Below are 11,458 nucleotides of genomic sequence, written 5' to 3'. Positions count from 1 at the left end.
GTCATTACGTGCTTGTCAACAAAGTGTGCAAGAAAAGTCCCCTAGTGTTTCGAGGTTCTTGTTTTCCGGCGGACTTGATGCTTTTGCCGTTCGATGAGTTCGATGTTATTCTTGGTTTGGATTGGTTGACCATGCGATGCGGTTGTAAATTGCAAGAGCAAGACTATCGATTTGAGGTGCGCGAATAATGAAATAATTCGGGTTGAGTCTACGGACTTAAAGGGTTGCCACCGTAATATCGGCGATGTTGGCCCGAAATATGTAAGAAAAGGGTGCGGCGTACCTTGCGTCGTGCTTTCGATGACAAGGAATCGAGAAGAAACCCGAATCTGTGCCCGTGGTTTGTGAATACCGGATGTTTTCCCAAGAATTGCGGGTTTACCACTGTTAGGGAAATAGAATTTGGCATCGAATTGGTACCGGTACCACTCAATTTCGATAGCTCCGTATCGTATGGCACCAACGAATTAAAGGAGTTGAAAGCTCGGTTGCAAAAATTGGTGGATAGAGGTTTTGCTCGCTTGAGTTTTTCGTCTTGGGGTGCGCCGGTGTTGTTCGTGAAGAAGAAGGATGGAACCATGCGATTGTGCATCGACTATCGTCGACAATAAAGAGGCGATAAAGAACAAATATCCATTGCCACGTATTGATGACTTGTTCGATCAAGCTGAAGGAGCCTCGGTGTTCTCGAAAATAGATTTGAGATCGGGCTACTATCAATTGCGAATCCGAGATTCGGACGTGCCCAAGACGCCTTGAGCGAGATATGGTCACTATGAGTTCCTAGTGATGCCGTTTGGGCTCACTAATGCCCTACGGTATTTATAGATTTAATGAATCGGATCTTTAGACCATATTTGGATCGATTAAGTAGTCGTGTTCATTGATGACATCTTGGTCTATTCAAGAAATGAGACCGAACATCTTTGAACACCTGCGGTTAGTCTTTGCAAATTTTACGGGATAAGCAATTATATGCTAAGTTCAAAAAGTGTGAGTTACGGTTAAGAGAGGTTAGCTTCTTGGGCCATGTGGTATCTCTGCATCGGGTATTCGAGTCGACCGAATAAAATTTCAGCCATACTTAATTGGAAGCCTCAGAAATATTACGAGGTTCGAGCTTTTGGGGCTTGGGTTATTACCGACGATTTGTAAAGGCTTCTCAACGATAGCCACGCCGATGACGGCTACTCCAAAAGGACGTTAAGTTCGAATGGACGGAGAAATGCCAAAAAGTTTCGATCAACGAAAACTTATTTGACTGAAGCCCCAATTCTAGTGCAACCCGAGTCCGCAAGGAGTTTGTCATCTATAGCGACGCCTCTCTACTTGGGTTAGGTTGCGTATTAATGCAAGAAGGTCGAGTTGTGGGCTATGCGTCGAGGCAATTAAAGCCACATGAGAAAAATTATCCGACTCATGATCTCGAATTGGCCGCCATCATATTCGCCTTAAAGATTTGGCGACATTACTTATTTGGTGAAAGGTGCCATGTATACTCGGATTACAAAAGTCTCAAATATTTGATGACCCAAAGAGACTTAAATCTGCGACAAAGACGTTGGCTTGAGCTGTTAAAGGATTGAGTCGAATGTGGTTGCGAATGCCTTGAGTCGTAAATCGTTATTCACTTTACGAGCGATGAATGTGCACTTGTCTGTCCGATCCGACAGTGTGTTAGTGGCTGAATTGAAAGCCAAACCATTATTGACACACCAAATTCGAGAAGCTCAGAAAGTCGACGACGAGTTGGTTGCAAAACGGGCTGCGTGTGTTCCGAACAAGGACTCGGAGTTTCAAATCGACGATGACGATTGTTTGAGGTTCAAAAGTCGTCTGTGTCCCAAAGAATTGAACTCATTTCGATAATTCTGAATGAAGCCTATTGTAGCCGAATGGCAATCCACCCGGGAGTACGAAGATGTACAATGATTTGAAACGTCGGTTTGGTGGCATGGTATGAAGCGAGACATCTCCGACTTTGTTTGAGATGTTTAATATGTCAACAAGTGAAAGCGGAACATCGGTGCCTTGAGATTACTTGACCAATCACGATACCCGAGTGGAAATGGGATCGAGTCACAATGGACTTTGTATCCGGACCGCCATTGTCGACAAGTAAGAAGGATGCGGTTTGGGTCGTGGTAGATCGATTGACTAAGTCGGCCCACTTTGTCCTCAGTATGTACGGATTTTCAATGGACAAATTAGCGGAATTGTACGTTTCTCAGATTGTGAGATTACACGGGGTGCCTATTTCCATCGTGTCGGATAGAGATCCGAGATTTACCTCGCGATTTTGGAAAAAGTTGCAAGAAGCTTTGGGTACCAAGTTGCATTTCAGCACCGCCTTTCACCCCCAAACCGATGGTCAATCCGAGCGGATAATTCAGATACTTGAGGATATGTTAAGATGTTGCGTCCTCGAGTTTAGTGGTTCATGGGAACGGTATTTGCCGTTGATTGAATTCGCTTACAACAACAGCTTTCAATCAAGTATTAAGATGGCACCCTACGAGGCTTTGTACGGGCGTAAATGCCGTACACCATTGTTTTGGACTGAGCTTGGTGAAAGCAAGATTTTCGGGGTGGATTTGATTAGGGATGCTGAACAGAAAGTGAAAGTAATCCGTGAAAGTCTGAAGATAGCCTTCGATCGTCAGAAGTCGTACGCGGATATGAAGCGTAAGGATATCGAGTATCAGGTGGGTGATAAAGTGTTTCTCAAGGTATCGCCTTGGAAAAAGATACTCGAGTTCGGTAGTAAGGGCAAGTTGAGCCGAGGTTCATTGGGCCATATGAGATATCGAGCGAGTCGGTCCAGTGGCATATCGTTTGATTTTGCCCCGAACTCAAAAGGTTCACGATGTCTTCCACGTTTGATGCTTCGACGCTATAGATCCGATCCATCGCACGTGATTAGTCCATCGAAATTGAAATGCAAGCTAATATGAGTTATGAGGAAGAACCGATTCGTATCCTATCACGAGAAGTGAAAGAGTTGCGAAACAAGCGGGTTCCGCTAGTGAAAGTGTTATGGCTCAAGCACGGATAGAAAAAGCTACTTGGGAGACCGAGAACTCTATGAGAGAGCGATATCCGAACCTATTTACGGTAAGCTTTTGGGGACGAAAATCTCTTAAGTGGGGAGAGTTGTGACACCCCTAATGTGACCCTAGTCGGAGAGTGGTTTGGGACCACGAAACCGAGTCACAAGAATAATTAAGTGTTATATTCCGTGCTTATTGTATGTGGAATTGGTATGCGTAAATATTTCGTGTCTCGATTTTTATTAATTAGGTGCAAATTTATAAGAAAGGACCCATGTGCTAGGACTTGAAAATGTGATAGGTGTATTTTTAAGTGGCCTAATAATGCATGAAGTGAAATAAATGGAGTTGCATGTCAATTATCCCATTCCCTAAGGTGGATGGTCGGCCATGACAAATTATGGGCAAGGGGATACATGTTCCCAACATGTTTTACTAATGGATGATGTTAGGAATGATAAAATAAGAGTATGAAAAAAAAAAAAAGTGTTCATTCTTCTCCATAGGCTTGGCCGAATGTCCTAAGGAAAGAAAAGAAAAATTTGTTTATCCTTTCTCATCTTCTTGGCGAAAATACTAAGGGAAAAGGGGAGGATTTTGCTTCATGCTTGGGTTGGAAGAGACCTAGAAGGAGATTTGGCTAAGTTTACATCAAGATTAAGGTATGTATGAGGTTGTGTTGGGAGTTTCATGCATGGTTTGGTTACTAATTTGATGTGCATGTTAGCCATGGCTCAAATCCTTGTTATGCCATGGAAATGGTATTTGGCCAAAGTTGTTATGGTGATAAAGCCATTGCATGCTAAGTGTGAAGCTTGATGATGATGCATGCAATGATGGATTGTCTACTCTTGAGTAAGATTTTGAGTTTTCTTTTGTGTTTAACCATGATTGAAGTTGAATGGAGCATGATTTTCATATTCGCCATGATGCATTCATGAACATGGTTCATGCTTCTTGCATGTTAGTTAAAATTTGTATTTTGGATGGCTATGGACATCTTGAAATTGACCATGCTCATATTGTATATATATGTTTGCACATGATGTTTTGGCTATGAAGTAAGTGATGAATATATTGGTTTAAAGAAGAAGATGTGCAAGAATGCTTGTGAAATTGCAAGCACAATTGCCTAGCACACATATAAGTGCTTGATGCTATATTATAAGTTTTAATACAATGTGCAAAGCATTAACTAGTAAAATGCATGCTGTTTTTGTGAGGTATTAAGTGCAAAATTGACCTCAACATGTACATGAATATTCGGCCTTGGGTAGCCTATTGAAGGCCTTAGCTTTTCCTTGATGCTCAAATAAATTGTATTGAATTGCTTGATGTAGTATAAAATGTGCATGACCATTGTGTATTCAAGCTAAAGAGTGGCCATATGACCATTTAAAACTCCTTGTCATATTCGGCCATAAGCAAGCACAATGAGGTTTTAATAAATTGAATTTGTTTGAATTAGCTCAAGAGCTAAGAGGGCCACAATTGGACAAGGGGAAGGAAAAGGTGATCGAATAGCCGAAAAAGCCGTTCGACAACATCCGAGGTAAGTCCTCAAGAAGTGACCTTACTTGAATTATGTGAGATGAAGTATGGATGTGTATGATTATTGATTTATGTGTGTATGAGAAATTGAATGATACCCGGCTAAGTCCCAAGGCGAATATGCTTGTGAATATATGTGCGTTTGAGCCTTAGTAACGAAAATGAAATATGTATGTCCAATGATTATTGATGTATGTGTACATGAGAAATTGAATAATATCCGGGCTAAGCCCCAAGACAATTATGCTGAAATTATATCCGGGTTAAGACCGAAGGCAATTGTGCTAGTGGCTATATCCGGCTTAGACCGAAGGCATTCGTGCGAGTTATTCTATCCGGGCCAAGGCATTTGTGCACGTGATTATATCCGGTTATATTCAAGAATCTTGGGCTGGAGGTGAGTGTTGGTTGCTGTAATGAATTCAATTAGTACACTCGAAAAGCCCAAAGGATAAGGTACGTTATATGTGCATTGGAAAGTCGACATGTTTGAGCAACATTCGCTCAATCGACTAATGAATTTCAGTTATTGAATTGATTGATACTTTGTGAAATTATATAATGATGAAGTGTGAAGTAAGAATGTGTATTAATGAAATGATGCATTTGGCTATGTGAATGTATTGCTGTAATTAGAGTTGATTATATTCCTTGAGACTTACTAAGCATAAAATGCTTACCCGTTGCTTTGGCTCTCGCTTTTCTAGATTTCGCTCAAGCAATCGGATTTGGGATCGTTGAAGTCGAAGTCATCCACACTATCAAGCCTCCATTTTGGTATAAATTTTGGTTGAACTTGAAATGGCATGTATAGGACTACCCTTGTTGGTTAAATATGTTGTGATGTATATATGTACGGCCATGCGAAAATGGCTCGAAAAAGGAAGCATGAACTTAGACTAATTGTGGTTTGTATGTATATATTTGGTGTCATGATGTGGCTATGGCTTGGAAATGGGAATGTTGGTCATATGATCAGCCATTGGCATGGTTAAAATGATCATATATGAACCTATGTATGGCAAGACTAGTTGGTTCATGGAGACTACCAAATAGGTAAGACCTACCTTAAAAACAGATGCTGCCGGCTGCAGTGACGTGAATGTGAAAAATCACCAAAATTCGTAGGAATAGAATTAAATAGTGAATAAGCTATGTAAATGAACCTTGATGAGTCTATTTTCATATGGAAGAAACGAAATGGTCATAGGAGTTACATGTTAAGAGATATTAAAGCTATTGTGAGACAGGGCCAGAACTGTTTCTGGGTTCCCTGTCGCAACTTTAAAATTTACTATAAATTATCCAAAATAATTAGGAGACATACCTTATATGTACAGATTCCATTTTGAGTCTAGTTTCATTAGAAACAAACTACACCAGCATTAAAGCCCTGTACAGAGAGATATTCAAGTTATACCGCGCGAAGGTCAGAGCAGTCGATCCCTGTAACATGGGTGACTTTAACTAATAAACTGTACCAATTGGCCCAACCAAAAATTCTAGAAATAAATCCATGGATGTATATATGAGTCTAAATTCAGGGAAAATTTACAAAACCAGTTTCTGAGTTTTGAAACTCGAGATATGATTTTTAAGGCGACAGTGACGCAGTTTTCCAGCCTGACTGAAAATGTCAAATGGATGGGCAAAACAAGTGAACTTGGCTTGTTAACCCCTCGTGTCCGACACCGGCGATGGTCTCGGGTTCGGGGTGTTACATTAAGATATTCCCCGGATGCACGACTGATGCCCTACTTTGAGTTATCTGGATTTGAGTCAGCAGCATTGATTCAAACGTTTGATTTGCAGTACGATTTAATATCCGCATTGGTCAGGCGTTGGCGCCTAGAGTCGCACACTTTTCATTTGCCGTGTGGGGAGTGCACTGTCACTCTGGAGGATGTTGCATTGCAACTTGGGCTCGCAATCGACGGGAGTGCCGTAACGGGCGTAAGTGCGAGAGCTGAGCCGGCTACACTTTGTTATAGCCTACTAAGAGCCTCGCCCGGTGATGATGAGTCCAATTTTTCGGGTTTGAAATTTACATGGCTGAAAGCTAATTTTGAGCATTTATCAGTTAATGCCACTGAAGAAGAGTTGATGTGTGCATCTCGAGCGTACATTATGCATATTATAGGGGGTGTATTGATGCCCGATGCGAACAACAACAGGGTTCATCTCCAGTATTTACCTCTATTAGCTGATTTGCATAATGTTCGCTCGTATAGTTGGGGCTCCGCAGTTCTGGCTATGTTGTATCGTGAGCTTTGTCGGACGACAAAGCCTCATGCCGTAGACATAGGTGGATGCCTTTTATTGTTGCAGTCATGGGCTCTTTATCGGATGCCATTCTTGGCATAGGTTAGTCACCAACCATACGTATATCCACTAGTTAACAGGTGATAAAATTTAACTTTTTATTAATTGACAGTTTCTTTATAATGATACTATTCTAACGATACTATATTTATTTGAAATTTGTTTTCGTAGATGGAGTATTTATTCGGGTATTGGAAGGTCGTACACTGTCCCGATATATCGTTTGATGATTGAACAAAATGCTGGCGAAGGGGTAAGCTATTCCAATATTCGTGACATGCAATTACTTTATATATCTTACTCAAACTGTGTTAAATTTTAACCATGGTATTAATCATGCAGTTTATTTGGATGCCATATCGGAGACCAAAAATTGCGGCTATTATACCTTCGTCTGCCTACATTCATTCTCAATTGTGGTGCACTAACGCACCAATTATTAGTTTCAATATAATCGAGTGGTACCACGGGGATCGAGTACTACGACAGTTTGGTTGCATCCAGTATATCCCGGATCTGCCAATGGAGGTGGGGAAGGTTTACGGCATCAACAAGAGAGGGAAACATGGAATGCATTAGGGGGTTATGCACCGGAGATATGTTGTGATGTGGGATAATCAGATGGGTCGAAGACCTCAGATGGATATGTCTTCCGATTTTCAACCATCGTTAGAGTACATACAATAGTACTCTAGTATGGGAAAGCCATATTTACTTGGTGGCCAGTAGACTGTAGTCCCCCCGCACGTACAACGACCTGAGGCATACGAGCCAGTGGTTGATATAGAGCCCGATCCACAGCTAGATCTCAAGCCCGAGTGAGAGGTGGAGCTCGAGCCAGAGCTGGGGGCTGAGTTCGTGCGATCGTATTCATATTTGGCTGATACTTCTTATTATTCGGATTTGCCGGGCAATGACTATATAACATCCCGAAATAGAGCCTAGTCGGAATAGTGGTTTTAGGACTACAAATCCGACATTAAAATATTTATTTTATGATTATTATGAGGTATAGGATATGAGAATATGCATGTGTTAAAGTTTCATGAAGAAATTCTTTGAGTAAAGTGTCCAATTGGAAATTAGGGACTAAATTGAATAAATTGCAAAATTTGGATTCTAGAAGCAATTTGTATGAAATTGCTTTAGATTATTAATTAGAATTCCTTAGAGAGTAATTTACCCAATTTCTAAGTTTTTGGACAAAAATGGGCTTGTATGGATGGAATTTTAAAGAAAGGGCTTAAGGGCATTTTGGTCATTTGGCATTTTAATGAAATAAAATGGGAAAAATAAGCCAAAAATCAGCTCATTTATTTCATGTTGTTGCCAAAAATTTGGGGTTCTCCATAGCTAGGGTTTTCAAGCTTTTCAAGCTCAATAGTAAGTGCTCCCAAGCCCTGTTTTTAATGTTCTTCGTATTTTTGAAATCCCGGTAGCTTACTCTCTCTATTTCTACCCATATTTCATGCTAGGGTTCAGGTTTAGATATTTACCCATGCATGAGTTACTTATATTTTGATGATTTATGGAGGAATACGAAAGTTGGATGTGTGTTCAACATATTTTCCTAGGTGATTTTCATGAAAAACCCCTAAAAGGACCTTTTTACAAAAGGTGTAAAGTATGACATAGAAATGTGAAATAATGGAAAATTGTGGGCTGCCATAAGATGAAAAAGTGTTCGGATAGGCTTGGGTAAGGTATAAATAGCATGCATTTCTTTTTTTTTTGAAAGAAAACGTCCCAAGGGTCAACCTCATTTTATAGCATCATGAATAATAAAATTATGGATCTCCATCGGATAATCCATATCAAAGTACAAATCACACTTATTCGTACTAGCTAAAGTACACAACAAATTTGCTACAGAATTACAATGACGGTGGATCCACTTAATTTGGATCGTATTAAAATAACAAAAGCCTTCGCACTCTTGCCTTACACGCTGGCCCAGAATGGTAATGTCCTGCGCCCACTTGTTGACCTTGTTGACCAAAGTTGCGCTGTAGGATTCCAATATGATCTGATTCGCTTTCAATTTTTTTACCAACTTAATACCAACAGTTAGCGCCTCCAGCTCAACCCAGCTAGCCTCCAGTTCTTCATTCCTGAACTTGTTACATCCCCCCAAGACAAAACCATCGTCATCTCTCGCTACAGCACCAAACCCACTGCACCCATTCGAAACAGCCGCATCCACGTTCACTTTAATGTAGCCAGCCGGAGGGGTTTTCCAGGCCATTTTTATTGGGATTGGAGGGATAAGTGCAGGCTCGGATAAGTTAAAAATCCAAAAATCTTGACTTAATGTTTGCGCCCTCTCCCATATCGTGACCGCTGCATCCATCGTACCATTGAAAACCATGTTGTTTCTATCATTCCAGCTATTCCAAAGCAACGTTAAGAAATCAACAGCAACCTTTTTATCCAGCACACGAAAAACGTCCTCCAACCAGTCGATACAAGTGTTATACACCCCTTCAAGCAATCTGTTGTTTAAACCGCCGGTCACTAAAATTTCACGAGCCTTTTGACAGTCTTTTATGGCATGAATAAGCGTCTCTTCTCTGACTTTGCATCTAGGACAGATATTTTGGACCCCCTGTCAGATCCGAGCAATATTTTTGAACGTGGGGAGGATATTGTGTCCGATCCGCCAACTAAAAATCTTAATCTTGGGGAGCATCTGAAGCTTCCATAAAGTGCGCCAAAAAATTCTATGAGGACCGAAGCCAATTTTCTTAAGAAGAAGCCAAGAATAAGCTGACTTAGCCGAGTAAATACCATGCGGGTTTTGCATCCACACCCTCGTATCTTTAATGCCATTATGAGAAATGGGAAATTTGCATATACACTCCCCCAAATTCTCACCATAAATCTTAATAACCCTTTCCCTATTCCACCGCTTGTTATTCGGGACCCACAAATCTTTGACCAGCCTCTCGTCATGATTGAAATAAGACCGACACACTGAATCTCCTCGAATTCCATCAACCCCCCAATGGTCCTTCCTAATGTCAATCCTGTTGCCATCACCCACTTGCCATAGAAAACCATCCTTGAGGGCATCCACTGCCTTAGCAATGCTAGTCCAAGTGAAGGAGGGTTTATCACCTGCTTATAACTAAACACGTTAAGCCCTCAGGAAATACTTGGCACTTAAAACTTTGAAGCACGAGTATCCGTATGAGTCATGAGCCTCCAAACACATGCACTTGTGAGAGCCAAATTGAAAAGCTGTAAGTCCCTAAAGCCCATACCTCTCATACCCTTAGGATAGCACATTTTATCCCAAGCCATAGCCCAGCCCCGAGCTTTGTTATTATTGTTCCACCACATACGGCTCATTTGTGATTGGATTTCCTCAATAATGCCCTTAAGAGCCAAGAAAACCGAGAACGCATAAGTCGGGATTGCTTGCATTATGGCCTTGATGAAGACCTCTTTCCCTCCGTAAGAAAGCAAGTGTTTTGACCAACTCTTGGCTCTGCATGTACAACGATTAACAATGTTAGTAAATGCACTCGATTTTTTCCTACTGACAGGTAAAGGCAACCCTAGGTAAGCATCTAATTTATCAACCATACGCATGCCAAGCATGGAGCTAAACAGGTGCCTACGATCCATCGGAGTTTTAGGGCTGAACATAATCATAGATTTATCTTTATTAACCTCTTGGCCTGACACCTTACAAAAATACTCCAAAATATTAACAACCTTCTTTACATCACATTTTCTATGGCGAACAAAAAGAAGATCATCATCGGCAAAAAAAAGGTGATTAATACGAGGACCGTTCCTACCAGCCCGAATACCTTTAATCAAATTATTATTCTGAACTCTAATTAACAATTTTGAAAAAGCTTCCATACAAAATAAAAAGAGATGAGGAGAGAGAGGATCCCCCTGTCTAAGGCCTCTTTCCGGTTCTATGACTTCAGAGAGAGTAGAGTTGCACTTGACCACGTAATGAACCGATCGAACGCACTCCATAATTTTCGTCACCCAACCATTGGCATAGCCCATTTTTTTATCACCTCCTCAATGAAAGCCCACTCTACACGGTCGTAAGCCTTGCTCATATCGAGCTTCATAACGAACCCTTTGTTCAGACCGTTCTTAGCACTCTGAAGATAATGGACAAACTCATAGGAAATTAAAATGTTATCATGGATCATCCTTCCTGGAACAAACGCGCTTTGATTTTGACTAATGCAGAATGGAAACATTTCCTTCAATCGATTAGTAAGCACTTTTGCAACAATTTTGTATAACACCCTGCAAAGACTAATAGTCTAAAATTCGTCATGTCCACTGGCTCTTTAATCTTGGGAATTAAGAAATAATAGTATCATTTAAACAGTCCACATTTTTATCCCCCCTCAAAATATCAAAGCATAGTTGAATAATATCCTTACCAACCACATCCTAATTATCACTAAAAAAATTCTCCGACAAACCATCAATTCCCGAGGCTTTCCTAGGATCCATTTGATTAAAGGCTGTCATCATCTCGTCCTCAGTAAACTCCT

The 11,458-nt window shown here is 40.8% G+C and overlaps 2 protein-coding genes across 2 annotated transcripts; one reads left to right on the top strand and one right to left on the bottom strand.

Annotated features, from left to right (window-relative positions):
• The first annotated feature begins 6,350 nt into the window (after positions 1 to 6,350).
• Positions 6,351 to 6,965, top strand: LOC108468259 (serine/threonine-protein phosphatase 7 long form homolog). Its single transcript, XM_017769149.1, has one exon. The coding sequence runs from the start codon at positions 6,351 to 6,353 to the stop codon at positions 6,963 to 6,965; it is 615 nt and encodes a 204-aa protein (XP_017624638.1).
• Positions 6,966 to 7,403: 438 nt separating this feature from the next.
• LOC128285398 (uncharacterized) lies at positions 7,404 to 10,952 on the bottom strand. The gene is made up of 4 exons (XM_053022897.1): positions 10,187 to 10,952; positions 9,814 to 10,040; positions 8,869 to 9,528; positions 7,404 to 7,439 (listed from the first exon to the last, which is right to left on the bottom strand). The coding sequence occupies exons 1-4, from the start codon at positions 10,950 to 10,952 to the stop codon at positions 7,404 to 7,406; spliced, it is 1,689 nt and encodes a 562-aa protein (XP_052878857.1).
• Between the last annotated feature and the right edge of the window lie 506 nt (positions 10,953 to 11,458).

The sequence above is a fragment of the Gossypium arboreum genome, chromosome 12, assembly GCF_025698485.1.
Source record: "Gossypium arboreum isolate Shixiya-1 chromosome 12, ASM2569848v2, whole genome shotgun sequence".
Classification (NCBI taxonomy): domain Eukaryota; kingdom Viridiplantae; phylum Streptophyta; class Magnoliopsida; order Malvales; family Malvaceae; genus Gossypium; species Gossypium arboreum.
Note: the sequence above shows the minus strand (reverse complement) of the source record. Positions and strands in the feature narration are given on the sequence as shown.

Excerpts from the sequence above, each read along its gene's own strand:
- LOC128285398 (XM_053022897.1), bottom strand. The coding sequence starts at position 10,952 with ATGGGCTATGCCAATGGTTGGGTGACGAAAATTATGGAGTGCGTTCGA. Across the intron at positions 9,529-9,813 it reads AGCGGTGGAATAGGGAAAGG|GGGGTCCAAAATATCTGTCC; the intron begins GTTATTAAGATT and ends CGGATCTGACAG. Across the intron at positions 7,440-8,868 it reads TTACCATTCTGGGCCAGCGT|ATCCGGGATATACTGGATGC; the intron begins GTAAGGCAAGAG and ends CTCCATTGGCAG.
- LOC108468259 (XM_017769149.1), top strand. The coding sequence starts at position 6,351 with ATGCCCTACTTTGAGTTATCTGGATTTGAGTCAGCAGCATTGATTCAA.